The 14,782-nt window shown below is 47.5% G+C and overlaps 1 protein-coding gene across 1 annotated transcript in view; it reads right to left on the minus strand.

Moving 5' to 3' along the window:
* Positions 1–12,057, minus strand: part of braf (B-Raf proto-oncogene, serine/threonine kinase) — a 36,770-nt gene extending 24,713 nt beyond the window's left edge. The window contains exons 1-5 of the mRNA XM_079263274.1: positions 11,960–12,057; positions 11,585–11,872; positions 9,799–9,902; positions 3,713–3,815; positions 1,735–1,883 (exon numbers count right to left, since the gene is read on the minus strand). Coding sequence (XP_079119400.1) covers positions 1,735–1,883; positions 3,713–3,815; positions 9,799–9,902; positions 11,585–11,872; positions 11,960–12,043 — 728 coding nt within the window. The 5' untranslated portion in view covers positions 12,044–12,057. The remainder of the gene's footprint in view (positions 1–1,734; positions 1,884–3,712; positions 3,816–9,798; positions 9,903–11,584; positions 11,873–11,959) is intronic.
* Between the last annotated feature and the right edge of the window lie 2,725 nt (positions 12,058–14,782).

Raw genomic sequence — 14,782 nt, forward strand, 5'->3', positions numbered from 1 at the left:
TTATTGTTCTTCTTTTTGACATTGAAATAGGCGATCATTTTGACAAATATTACTGAATACCACATTGCATAGATGACTTTTGTCCTCCATTGTTTAATGTTAGAATACCACATTTCAAATTTAATCATCGGACTGTTGTGTGGAATTGCTAGCTGCATGTCCGACCTTCCTTCTTTATCCGTGCTTGAGACCGGCTCAGAAACCCAACAGACACACTTTGGGTTACTTTTTTTGTAGTTTTTTTTTTTTTAGTTTAGTTTTTTTTTTTTTTTTTTTTTTTTAAGTTTTAGCTTGCTTTGGGTTGAACTATTATAAGGCTTTTTTTTTTTTTTTTAAATGTTTTTGAGTTTTTGTCATAAGTTTTTTTTTTTAACTGTAGAGTTCAGCATAGAAACGATACCGGCAGTATGCCCTCCTATCGTCTCCAGTAAAGGGCTTCGACCAGCCTTTGAATTCAGGGTTTGTCCACTGTCCTCTAGATATGTTTCATAAATAAAGTAAACAGTGACATTTTCTAAAAGGATAAATTATTAATGTAAACATCTTGTACTTGTAATTCTTTGTAGTAAAACATTATTTACAGATTATGGTATTTTACTGGAGACCAGATTGTTCTGGATGTGGAACCTGGAAGATGAGTTTGACTCCAATGGTTTAAAACTGGAATATTTATAACTGCTAATGGTGCTAAAAAAGAAGCTGTGGTATTAAACTCCGTTGGGGGTTTGTAAGGGCCGAATCTTCTAACGGCGCTTCCCAGGTAAGCTGCTGCTTTAGTACGGCGTGAAGCTGAGTTCTGGATGTGTTTTGTTTCCAGGCCTCACTGTGCTGGTTCCAGCTTGACTCTTCATACTGAACTTTAGACGCTGCTGCTGTAAATGGTGGAACACATTTTCTTCACGGCTGAGTCCAGTTCGTACGCTGGAGTCTATCCAGCCATTAGCAGCTGAGAAGCAGGAATTTATAACATTTTTTACGACATTAACCTCAATGTTTAAATTCCATCAACTATAAACTTTTTTAGACATCTTAGCCACTACATACATTTAAAAAAAAGTTTTTTATTAGATAACAGTATATTTGTAGTTATATTTATTTATTTACATACTTTATTTACGTTGGGTAGTTGTAGGCTAGTGGTTACACAGGTGGGCTTGAGTCTGGAATGTTGGAACTGGTTTCATCTGAAACCCTGAATCACCTCCAAATAACCCTCCTTCACAACGTCCTCCTATCTGGCACCAAAATCCGCGTTTCTGATGCTTCAACAAGCCGTCTTCATCATGTCCACATGACAAAATGCTTCCATGTGATTGGTTGATCAGATAAGTGAACAGGTGGACAGTGGGTGTCCTACAGCAACGGACCTGGAACTGATTCCAGATTTATTCCAGGTATAAGAGGGTTCTAATAAATCCATTTGCACCTGGAATCAGTGATGTTGAGAAATCACATCAATCAGAAGTACAACGGGACACGACATGCTCATGACAACAGCAGAGACATGTCCAAGCTCTCCACCGTCTCTGGTTACAGCTGCTTAACTCACTGGCTGCCAAAAGACGTCTGAGCGTGCGCCGAGTGCGCAAACGAAGACACCCTGATGCACCGGACCCAATCGAGCCTCCGTCTCTGCTGTAACAATGGCTGGCAGCCACGGGGTTAACCACCAAGTCTGACGATGATAGAGCGGTTCTACCCGAATGGTAAGCAGGCGCCGTGCTCCGGACTTACTCTAGCTGGTCGTAGTTGACACACATGAGAGGAACCTCGGTGCTGCAGCGCTGGTGGAACTTGTAGCCACATGTCTGACAGCGGAAACCCTGGAATAGCAGCTTTCTGCAGAAATCACAGAAGGCCAGTGTGAAGAAGGTCTTCCTCACCTGTTGGACAAACGAAACACGACATCAGACTAAAACACAGAAAATGGTCGTTATCAGATCTGTGCTGGATTTGTTGTCATTTCTTCAGGTCATCACAATCCTGTTCATCTGCAGGGAGGTTTTGGTGGTTCCCATAAATGATGCACATAGGTCGCAGATATCATGGATTTATTTATTACAACTGTTACATATACTGCCTGATGATCGGATACGATGTAATTTCACCAGCATAATATGTCACCATGTGCAACGTCAAATGTGTATCTACTAGAACGGTCAACAACACTGACATCTTCCCAGCCTTCCTCTCTAGCAAAACCCGAGTGACAGTGCCCTTTCAACTCCTCAGCCCTACACCGATCCTCATCCACGTGACCCCAATTCATATCACCATGACAACAATATAACATCAACCATCCACCCAGTGATAATTCCCGGCGTAAACTACATTTAAGGCTCCTACACACAGTTTATTTCCAGTAGGAGCCAAACAACGCGGCCCGTGTTAAAACTGGGAAATTTAACCGTTTCATGAAAAATATGAGCTGACTGGAAATCTCACGGCAGCAACACGTCGCTAAGAACTGGAGCGGCAGGAGGAGCGGCTGGAGGAGCGGCTGGAGGAGCGGCAGGAGGAGCGGCAGGAGGAGCGGCTGGAGGAGCGGCAGGAGGAGCGGCTGGAGGAGCGGCTGGAGGAGCGGCAGGAGGAGCGGCAGGAGGAGCGGCTGGAGGAGCGGCTGGAGGAGCGGCAGGAGGAGCGGCTGGAGGAGCGGCAGGAGGAGCGGCAGGAGGGGCGGCTGGAGGGGCGGCAGGAGGAGCGGCAGGAGGAGCGGCTGGAGGAGCGGCTGGAGGAGCGGCAGGAGGAGCGGCAGGAGGGGCGGCAGGAGGAGCGGCTGGAGGAGCGGCAGGAGGAGCGGCAGGAGGGGCGGCTGGAGGGGCGGCAGGAGGAGCGGCAGGAGGGGCGGCAGGAGGGGCGGCTGGAGGAGCGGCAGGAGGGGCGGCAGGAGGGGCGGCTGGAGGGGCGGCAGGAGGGGCGGCAGGAGGAGCGGCAGGAGGAGCGGCAGGAGGGGCGGCTGGAGGAGCGGCAGGAGGAGCGGCAGGAGGGGCGGCTGGAGGGGCGGCAGGAGGGGCGGCAGGAGGAGCGGCAGGAGGAGCGGCAGGAGGGGCGGCTGGAGGGGCGGCAGGAGGGGCGGCAGGAGGAGCGGCTGGAGGAGCGGCAGGAGGAGCGGCAGGAGGAGCGGCAGGAGGAGCGGCTGGAGGAGCGGCAGGAGGAGCGGCTGGAGGAGCGGCTGGAGGAGCGGCTGGAGGAGCATTGATCGGATGGATTGGCAACAGGTCAGTAATGGGTATAAAAGGAGCATCCACCGTAATAAAAGGCCTCGGTGTCATCAGGACATTTGCGGTTCTTATATCAGGACATTTGCGGTTCTTATATCAGGACATTTGCGGTTCTTATATCAGGACATTTGCGGTTCTTATATCAGGACATTTGCGGTTCTTATATCAGGACATTTGCGGTTCTTATATCAGGACATTTGCGGTTCCTCTACCCGACGACCTCTGACTTGTGGTTTCAGCCCGTTTTCCCATCGAGACGAATGGCAACAAATGATGTGTCTCTACGACAGGCTGCTAACAAAGACCAGAAGTATCCGGTACCGCTTCTTCGCCAAGTTGTCTGTTACGTGTCCAGAAACTCTGGTTCCTCCCTGGAGTCGGGAGCCTTGGTTCTACCCGAAGTACTCAGAGTTAAGCTCCTCTGGAACTGGTCTGGTACCAGGACCGGACTGAAAGCCAGGGAGCTGCAGATTTCATGATGAAATACTCACAAAGTTGTGTGTGGTGAGCGGAACGTTCTCCAACACCTCCACATGCAGCTCCTCCCCGGTCAGCCAGGAGATGTCTGTGTCCCACCCAATCGGCTTCTTCTCTCTGAAACAGGAAGTTAAGAGTAATGTGAAAGAGGAAGTGGAGAGTTGTGTTGACACCCCGTGCTGCTGGTGGTTTAACCACCACACAGCAGCCGTAACAGCCCAACCATGCTGGTTTCAGCAGCATGGTTGGGCTGTTCCACCAGTCCTCACAGCTCAGGTGGAACTGGTCTGTGGAAACCACCTGGCAGGTAGAAGACACACCTGGGAATGATAGCTTACACACATCCTGGATCCGTTTGCAGTGAACGTTCGGGTAATTATCAGAGTACCGAGTTGGACGGTACCAACCAGAGGTCCTGGAGAGTTCTGGTCAGCTTTTCTGTCAGCCAAGTCTTCTTTCTGTCCACTCGTCCATAAAGTCCCGCCCAAGTGTTCTCCTCCAGAACACGGTCCAGAACCTGTCAGGAGAGTTCCTGGGTCCTCCTGCTCCTCTGACTATGGACCCTTTAGATCAGGTAGATATCCAGTCCTGGTTCTTCACTAACTGAGATCACGCTGTAATAAGTTTTTTCTGTTTCGCTTCGGTCATTTGGACTTTTTGTACATTTTAGCAGCTGAAGACAGTTTCCCTACAACTGCTGATACTTCTTAATCATGATCACAGAGTTGCTCAAAAAAACACTTCAGACACCCTCTCTACATTCAGACCACCTTAAAACTTCATTCCTGATTAATCTGACAGGTCGGACGGTGGTTTCTAGTCCTGATGGAGGTTCTCCTTGCTGGTTCTGGTCCTGATGGAGGTTCTCCTTCCTGGTTCTGGTCCTGATGGAGGTTTTCCTTCCTGGTTCTGGTCCTGATGGAGGTTTTCCTTCCTGGTTCTGGTCCTGATGGAGGTTTACCTTCCTGGTTCTGGTCCTGATGGAGGTTTTCCTTCCTGGTTCTGGTCCTGATGGAGGTTTTCCTTCCTGGTTCTGGTCCTGATGGAGGTTTCCCTTCCTGGTTCTGGTCCCGATGGAGGTTTCCCTTCCTGGTTCTGGTCCCGATGGAGGTTTTCCTTCCTGGTTCTGGTCCCGATGGAGGTTCTCCTTCCTGGTTCTGGTCCCGATGGAGGTTCTCCTTCCTGGTTCTGGTCCCGATGGAGGTTTTCCTTCCTGGTTCTGGTCCTGATGGAGGTTTACCTTCCTGGTTCTGGTCCTGATGGAGGTTCTCCTTTCTGGTTCTGGTCCTGATGGAGGTTCTCCTTCCTGGTTCTGGTCCTGATGGAGGTTTTCCTTCCTGGTTCTGGTCCTGATGGAGGTTTTCCTTCCTGGTTCTGGTCCTGATGGAGGTTTACCTTCCTGGTTCTGGTCCTGATGGAGGTTCTCCTTTCTGGTTCTAGTCCTGATGGAGGTTTTCCTTCCTGGTTCTGGTCCTGATGGAGGTTTTCCTTTCTGGTTCTAGTCCTGATGGAGGTTTTCCTTTCTGGTTCTAGTCCTGATGGAGGTTTTCCTTCCTGGTTCTGGTCCTGATGGAGGTTCTCCTTCCTGGTTCTGGTCCTGATGGAGGTTCTCCTTCCTGGTTCTGGTCCTGATGGAGGTTTTCCTTCCTGGTTCTGGTCCTGATGGAGGTTTTCCTTCCTGGTTCTGGTCCTGATGGAGGTTTTCCTTCCTGGTTCTGGTCCTGATGGAGGTTCTCCTTCCTGGTTCTGGTCCTGATGGAGGTTCTCCTTCCTGGTTCTGGTCCTGATGGAGGTTCTCCTTCCTGGTTCTGGTCCTGATGGAGGTTTTCCTTCCTGGTTCTGGTTCAGATGGAGGTTTTCCTTCCTGGTTCTGGTTCAGATGGAGGTTTTCCTTCCTGGTTCTGGTTCAGATGGAGGTTTTCCTTCCTGGTTCTGGTCCTGATGGAGGTTTACCTTCCTGGTTCTGGTCCTGATGGAGGTTCTCCTTCCTGGTTCTGGTCCTGATGGAGGTTCTCCTTCCTGGTTCTGGTCCTGATGGAGGTTTTCCTTCCTGGTTCTGGTCCTGATGGAGGTTTTCCTTTCTGGTTCTAGTCCTGATGGAGGTTTTCCTTTCTGGTTCTAGTCCTGATGGAGGTTTTCCTTCCTGGTTCTGGTCCTGATGGAGGTTCTCCTTCCTGGTTCTGGTCCTGATGGAGGTTTTCCTTCCTGGTTCTGGTCCTGATGGAGGTTTTCCTTCCTGGTTCTGGTCCTGATGGAGGTTTTCCTTCCTGGTTCTGGTCCTGATGGAGGTTCTCCTTCCTGGTTCTGGTCCTGATGGAGGTTCTCCTTCCTGGTTCTGGTCCTGATGGAGGTTCTCCTTCCTGGTTCTGGTCCTGATGGAGGTTTTCCTTCCTGGTTCTGGTCCTGATGGAGGTTCTCCTTTCTGGTTCTAGTCCTGATGGAGGTTCTCCTTCCTGGTTCTGGTCCTGATGGAGGTTTTCCTTCCTGGTTCTGGTCCTGATGGAGGTTTTCCTTTCTGGTTCTAGTCCTGATGGAGGTTCTCCTTCCTGGTTCTGGTCCTGATGGAGGTTTTCCTTTCTGGTTCCTGGTTCAGATGGAGGTTTTCCTTCCTGGTTCTGGTTCAGATGGAGGTTTTCCTTCCTGGTTCTGGTTCAGATGGAGGTTTTCCTTCCTGGTTCTGGTTCAGATGGAGGTTTTCCTTCCTGGTTCTGGTTCAGATGGAGGTTTTCCTTCCTGGTTCTAGTTCTGATGGAGGTTTTCCTTCCTGGTTCTGGTTCAGATGGAGGTTTTCCTTCCTGGTTCTGGTCCTGATGGAGGTTTTCCTTCCTGGTTCTGGTCCTGATGGAGGTTTACCTTCCTGGTTCTGGTCCTGATGGAGGTTTTCCTTCCTGGTTCTGGTCCTGATGGAGGTTTTCCTTCCTGGTTCTGGTCCTGATGGAGGTTTTCCTTCCTGGTTCTGGTCCTGATGGAGGTTTACCTTCCTGGTTCTAGTCCTGATGGAGGTTTTCCTTTCTGGTTCTAGTCCTGATGGAGGTTTTCCTTCCTGGTTCTGGTCCTGATGGAGGTTTTCCTTCCTGGTTCTGGTCCTGATGGAGGTTTTCCTTCCTGGTTCTGGTCCTGATGGAGGTTTTCCTTCCTGGTTCTGGTCCTGATGGAGGTTTTCCTTCCTGGTTCTGGTCCTGATGGAGGTTTTCCTTCCTGGTTCTGGTCCCGATGGAGGTTCTCCTTCCTGGTTCTGGTCCCGATGGAGGTTCTCCTTCCTGGTTCTGGTCCCGATGGAGGTTCTCCTTCCTGGTTCTAGTCCCGATGGAGGTTTACCTTCCTGGTTCTGGTCCTGATGGAGGTTTTCCTTCCTGGTTCTGGTCCTGATGGAGGTTTTCCTTCCTGGTTCTGGTCCTGATGGAGGTTTTCCTTCCTGGTTCTGGTCCCGATGGAGGTTTTCCTTCCTGGTTCTGGTCCTGATGGAGGTTTACCTTCCTGGTTCTAGTCCTGATGGAGGTTCTCCTTCCTGGTTCTGGTTCTGATGGAGGTTTTCCTTCTTAATCCTGGTCCTGATGGAGGTTTACCTTCCTGGTTCTGGTCCTGATGGAGGTTTACCTTCCTGGTTCTAGTCCTGATGGAGGTTCTCCTTCCTGGTTCTGGTCCTGATGGAGGTTTACCTTCCTGGTTCTGGTCCTGATGGAGGTTCTCCTTCCTGGTTCTGGTCCTGATGGAGGTTTACCTTCCTGGTTCTGGTCCTGATGGAGGTTTTCCTTCCTGGTTCTAGTCCTGATGGAGGTTCTCCTTCCTGGTTCTGGTTCTGATGGAGGTTTTCCTTCTTAATCCTGGTCCTGATGGAGGTTTTCCTTCCTGGTTCTGGTCCCGATGGAGGTTTTCCTTCCTGGTTCTGGTCCCGATGGAGGTTTTCCTTCCTGGTTCTGGTCCCGATGGAGGTTTTCCTTCCTGGTTCTGGTCCCGATGGAGGTTCTCCTTCCTGGTTCTGGTCCCGATGGAGGTTCTCCTTCCTGGTTCTGGTCCCGATGGAGGTTCTCCTTCCTGGTTCTGGTCCCGATGGAGGTTTTCCTTCCTGGTTCTGGTCCCGATGGAGGTTCTCCTTCCTGGTTCTGGTCCCGATGGAGGTTCTCCTTCCTGGTTCTGGTCCCGATGGAGGTTTTCCTTCCTGGTTCTGGTCCTGATGGAGGTTTACCTTCCTGGTTCTGGTCCTGATGGAGGTTCTCCTTCCTGGTTCTGGTCCTGATGGAGGTTCTCCTTCCTGGTTCTGGTCCTGATGGAGGTTCTCCTTCCTGGTTCTGGTCCTGATGGAGGTTCTCCTTCCTGGTTCTGGTCCTGATGGAGGTTTACCTTCCTGGTTCTGGTCCTGATGGAGGTTCTCCTTCCTGGTTCTAGTCCTGATGGAGGTTCTCCTTCCTGGTTCTGGTCCTGATGGAGGTTCTCCTTCCTGGTTCTGGTCCTGATGGAGGTTCTCCTTCCTGGTTCTGGTCCTGATGGAGGTTCTCCTTCCTGGTTCTGGTCCTGATGGAGGTTTTCCTTCCTGGTTCTGGTCCCGATGGAGGTTTTCCTTCCTGGTTCTGGTCCTTATGGAGGTTCTCCTTCCTGGTTCTGGTCCTGATGGAGGTTTTCCTTCCTGGTTCTGGTTCTGATGGAGGTTTTCCTTCTTAATCCTGGTCCTGATGGAGGTTTTCCTTCTTAATCCTGGTCCTGATGGAGGTTTTCCTTCCTGGTTCTGGTCCTGATGGAGGTTCTCCTTCCTGGTTCTGGTCCCGATGGAGGTTTTCCTTCCTGGTTCTGGTCCCGATGGAGGTTTTCCTTCCTGGTTCTGGTCCTGATGGAGGTTTACCTTCCTGGTTCTGGTTCTGATGGAGGTTCTCCTTCCTGGTTCTGGTTCTGATGGAGGTTTTCCTTCTTAATCCTGGTCCTGATGGAGGTTTTCCTTCCTGGTTCTGGTCCTGATGGAGGTTTACCTTCCTGGTTCTGGTCCTGATGGAGGTTTTCCTTCCTGGTTCTGGTCCTGATGGAGGTTTACCTTCCTGGTTCTGGTCCTGATGGAGGTTCTCCTTCCTGGTTCTGGTCGTGATGGAGGTTCTCCTTCCTGGTTCTGGTCCTGATGGAGGTTCTCCTTCCTGGTTCTGCTCCTGATGGAGGTTTTTCTTCCTGGTTCTGCTCCTGATGGAGGTTTTCCTTTCCTGGTTCTGGTTCTGATGGAGGTTTTCCTTCCTGGTTCTAGTCCTGATGGAGGTTTTCCTTCCTGGTTCTGGTCCTGATGGAGGTTTTCCTTCCTGGTTCTAGTCCTGATGGAGGTTTTCCTTCCTGGTTCTGGTCCTGATGGAGGTTTTCCTTCCTGGTTCTAGTCCTGATGGAGGTTTTCCTTCCTGGTTCTGGTCCTGATGGAGGTTTTCCTTCCTGGTTCTAGTCCTGATGGAGGTTTTCCTTCCTGGTTCTGGTCCTGATGGAGGTTTTCCTTCCTGGTTCTGGTCCTGATGGAGGTTTTCCTTCCTGGTTCTAGTCCTGATGGAGGTTTTCCTTCCTGGTTCTGGTCCTGATGGAGGTTTTCCTTCCTGGTTCTAGTCCTGATGGAGGTTTTCCTTCCTGGTTCTGGTCCTGATGGAGGTTTTCCTTCCTGGTTCTAGTCCTGATGGAGGTTTTCCTTCCTGGTTCTGGTCCTGATGGAGGTTTTCCTTCCTGGTTCTGGTCCTGATGGAGGTTTTCCTTTCTGGTTCCTGGTTTTAACAGTGGTTCTTCTTCCTGGTTCTGGAGGTTTTCCTTTTCCAAGTTATTTAATGAACTGGTTTCTATAAATTGTCATAATAAATGGACTTGTACTTCTATAGCACTTTTCTAGTCATACAGACCACTCAAAGTGCTTTACACTACTTGTCATATTCACCCATTCACGCACACACTCATCCAACACACTCATTCCCCGATAGGCACATCGGAGGGCGGCTTGGGGTTCAGTGTCTTGCCCCAGGACACTTCGGCATTTAGTCAGAGGAAGCCTGGAATCGACCTCCTGACTTTTCAGTTCTTCCTCCTGAGCTACAGCTGCCCCATTAACTGAACGATGTGGCTCATACAGTATGAATCAATACAGTTAACTTACCCGTCCTGTATCCTGTAGACAGCACAACACTCTGGAATGAGTCCTCGCATCATCAGAGCTTTCTTCAGGGAGTCTCTCACCGTCATCCCACAACGGGCCGGGACCTGAACACACCACACCACAACACTGACTGACTGACTGACTAGAGCTAATTTAATTTATCCAAAATCCATTCAGAAAATTCTCATCCTTGATTTTTACCGTTTGTATATTTACACTGAAATGTTTCTTGTGTGGTTTCTGCCAAAAATCTGCTTCTCTGGCTGAGATAATGCCACTTTTGGATTTCTCCATCCACCACTGAATGACACTCACATGCATGTAAGGATGCATGACACTCACATGTAAGGATGCAAAAACTGTTAGCAGTCAACACTAAAAACGCAGGCTGTCACATTACCAGCTAACGTAAAGACCAGGGCTCCCACATTAGCCACTAATTCTAGGACTTCAGGTTTCCACATTAGCCGCAAACAGTGAAACAGCAACATCTCATATTAGCAGCTAATGCTAGGTCTTCAGTTTCCCACATTAGCCACTAATTCTAGGACTTCAGGTTTCCACATTAGCCGCAAACAGTGAAACAGCAACATCTCATATTAGCAGCTAATGCTAGGTCTTCAGTTTCCCACATTAGCCACTAATTCTAGGACTTCAGGTTTCCACATTAGCCGCACACAGTTAAACAGCAACATCTCATATGAGCAGCTAATGCTAGGACTTTAGGTTCCCACATTAGCCACTAATTCTAGGACTTCAGGTTTCCACATTAGCCGCACACAGTTAAACAGCAACATCTCATATGAGCAGCTAATGCTAGGACTTTAGGTTCCCACATTAGCCACTAATTCTAGGACTTCAGGTTTCCACATTAGCCGCACACAGTTAAACAGCAACATCTCATATGAGCAGCTAATGCTAGGACTTTAGGTTCCCACATTAGCCACTAATTCTAGGACTTCAGGTTTCCACATTAGCAGCTAATGCTAGGACTTTAGGTTCCCACATTAGCCACTAATTCTAGGACTTCAGGTTTCCACATTAGCAGCTAATGCTAGGACTTCAGGTTTCTACATTAGCAGCTAATGGTAAGACTTCAGGTTCTCACATTAGCCGCTAATGCTAGGACTTCAGGTTCCCACATTAGCCACTAATTCTAGGACTTCAGGTTTCCACATTAGCCGCTAATGCTAGGACTTCAGGTTTCTACATTAGCCGCTAACAGTTAAACAGCAATATCTCATATTATCCGCTAATGTTAGGACTTCAGGTTTCCACATTAGCCGGTAACAGTCAAACCGCAATATGTCACGTTAGCAGCTAATGCTATGGCTGTGGGAACAACTTTGTTCAAGAAACACGCAATGTTTTGAAAACAACAGGAAGTGATGTCAGCACACACGTAAGTAGTTCGAAATAAATATGATAAGAAGGTAAATGTGGACAATGGTCTTTGGAACATGGTATTATTAGAGGCGTGGGCAGACTCATTAGATTATTGGAGTAATCTGATTACTCCCAGATATCTGGATTTGTTGGTCATGGAAATAAGATCTGCGTTTTATAAACATATTTTTTTGACAATGTGTAATATCTAAAAAATGGCATTACATAAATATCTGTAAATGAATCTATATCCAGCTGAGTCAGATTTAATCTGCATCAAACCAGCAGAGGAAACTAGCTGCAACATGCAGACATCTGACTGATACCACCTCACCAGGTTGGTTGTAGAAACTTTCTCTGTCTTCTTACTGACCCTACCACTTCCCACATGTCAACGTACCACTGTTCTCTGCTTGTTGGGGAGGAAGACCCTGACGATGGGCTTCTGTGGGGAGCGAGGGTTGGCTCGACCAGCATCTGTTGGAGTCTGCAGGACAGCTAAAGTGTTGGGGGCTGAGGGAAAGGCCTGAGCTCCCCCTCCAACTCCAAAACCTCCCATTTTCACTTCCAGAAGGGTGGGCATGGGAGAGGGGGTACAGGAGAAGTCTGCACCATTCCCCATTGCCTCCAGCAGCTGCTGTTCCCTCTGCTGCAGGGCGTCCAGTTTACTGGTGTACTCTTCATAGGCCTGCAAGCATCACACACAAGCAGCTCAACAACTTCACCACCTCCAACTTCTACCAGTTTCTATCTTATAAAGTCAAGGCGCACTTACCTCCAGATATATGGAGGGAGGGTTGTGTTCACCTCCAAATTTGTCCAGAAGAGCCTCCAGATGTTCCTGTGTGAGCTTGATCATCTGTTTGATGTTCCAGATCTGTAAGGATGCACCAGATTGGGAGTTTTTACACACTGATGTCATCCAGTAAATAAAACAAAAAACCTTTTTGTAGAAAACCAATCAAACTGGGAGCTGAGGCTTCTGACTCGGAGTCTGGTACAGCAGGATGACATTTCTGTCGTTTGCACGAGCATGCACCTGAACCACTTCCTCGCCAAACTGCGGCCGTTTTCCAAAGACCACAAACCAGACCAACAAGTTTTTATCTGATCATTTCAGATCAGGGAACTAATATATTAAAAGTCAGGTTTCCATACAGATAATATTCTGACATGCTGTAAGTCTGTTTGTACTGAATCAACAGGAGAGAATGAATGAGACAACTTGCCAAAACACAGATATCAGATATAATTCAGTAACATCTTCAGACATACAGTTTCTGTAATTAGAAGCTACAACTGTCTAGTCCTTAAAACCAACTTATTCTTAACTAAGTCAACTTTTTTACATTCTTCTTAAACTTTTTCACAAAGCTGTGAGAAACAAACAGGAAACAGTCAGAAAGGACAGAAAAGAATAAATGGAAATGTTAAAATGCGCAAACAGTCGGTGAGGTAAGTCTAGCATTAAGATGAGCTACGACTGGCAAGGTTGAGTCCAGATTTAACCCTTTGTGATGCAGAGACATCCAAATAGTTCAGAAATGGATCCCAGGTAGGATAAAATAGAAAAGGTTAATCCTGTAAGGCCATGGCATTTGCCTCGAAAAGGATGACGTCTCAACAAAATGCAGCCTTGGTTGAGATCTTATCAGTCATCCAGAGATTACATACAATTCCCGGAGCGAGGGATTGAATATGTAGAAGGTCCGTGTTGGTGTAATCATTTCAGTTCATCAGTAAGTCTAAGTTTCAGGTTGTGGCACTCAAACCAAGGAGTCGCCTACATAACTCCAGCTATTGAGCTACTATGATCCAGAAACAGCGACAAGGAGAACAGGTCCACACACGGCGAGATTCTGAACCAACTGCAGATTACATAGTTCTCTAAAGGAAGGATTTATTCTGTCTGTTGCTCAGGAAGCACTCACATCAGCTTTTTTTTTATTCTAATCAGAGTCCATTTGCTTAAAAAATCTGCCTTGTTTCGGGGTAGCAAGAACAATCAAACAAGTTCTGATTCGTGTCACAAAAGCCAACAAACGCAGGTCTCGGTCCGTTTCAAGTGGACCAAATACAGGAAGTGGACTATAAAACCAAGTGCATTGTGGGTTCAGCGCACAGTCTTTACCTGCACATACACAACCAAAACGTATGCTTGAGGAATGGCAGTCGACTGAACAGGAGAAATAACTCACAGGGAAAACATGGAAAAATTTAGTCGGATCAACCAGACCACTCAGATCTGATCAAGCTCCGGTTATTTTTTACCTCTGATGAAGAGTGAAACAGGATTTTTCAAAGATCCAATTCATTTGAGAAGAGCAGCGTGAACAAAAAATGTCCCCCATACCCCCCACACCTGAACCAAGTCTCCAACCTGATCGAGTCTAGCTGCACCTTACAGTCTGTGTAGGATCTTAAACCATCTCTCCCAGACAGACATGACGGATGTAGTCTCAGGAAGACTGAAGCTACAGTTCTCAAGCATCAAAAAGGTAAAAACCATCTCCTTTCTAAAAATACTTTAATTAAAAAAACCAAAGCGTACATGTCCCAGCCAAAGCAACCCAAGTCTCATTCTCAGGTTTACAGCTCCCACATCAGCTTCACATTCAACCAACTCTTTCAGAGATCAGAACTTTCCAAGCAGCATAAATAAATCCTACAGGACCATGAAGGGGCACCAGGATTACAGAAATGTGACAAATAACCAGAGGCTTCATATTTTAAGTTTAAGCTAATCATTCTGCTGCTCAAAGCTTTTAAATCAGACACGTTAGCAGGTCAGCCTATCAGTGGATCAGACCGACTCGCGTTGACGCCATTCAGAACAATGAAGAGCCATAAGTTGCTGAAAACACAAGAAAACCAAAGCAGGTCTTCAAAGTGGATCTTTATCCAGCATTTTCCACAGCTAGCGGTGCTAAAGTGCAAATGCAACCAGATCGTGTTCCTCATTACTGCCCCTAGTGGCAGCAAAATGTTACAGCGTGAAGTTTATTTAACCACATTAACAAATGGCTACATAAGCTGACCTGTCAGGACAAACTTAGCTATACACACATTTTAACTCACTGCAGCAAATTTTCAATCATTTTTATGAGATTTAACCAGTTTAAGTTAATCTGAATCCTTTTTCATTTCCATTTTTTTTTATTCATGTAAAAAATGTAAACAACGCAGGCAAAAAAGGAAAACAAGGACCAAGACTTGCTTCAAGGAAATATAATGAATGATTATTTATAGCAGTTGTGACCATTATGGGCTTATTTAAAAAACTTCTGATTCTGACATACAAAGATTCTGACATACAAAGCAGTCAAAGTTTAAACATTTTAAACCAAGAAGCCACAAAATGCCTGAATCATCTCATTTCTGAGCTTGTGGCATCACTACAAGCCTCGTCAGTTCAGTCAGTCTGGCAGATTTTCTGCTTTTAACGCTCGTGGATTGCTTCAGTTTACAGCCCCTTCCAACTACAACAGGACAAGAAGTCACTCCCAAAACAGCCAGAAAAAACTTACAAATGTCAAATCTTTTAATCAGCTTTAGTCGTGAGCAAACCTGGAATAATCTTATCATGCTGTGGTCAGGA

Source organism: Telmatherina bonti (genome assembly GCF_933228915.1).
Source record: "Telmatherina bonti genome assembly, chromosome: 23".
Classification (NCBI taxonomy): Eukaryota; Metazoa; Chordata; class Actinopteri; order Atheriniformes; family Telmatherinidae; genus Telmatherina; species Telmatherina bonti.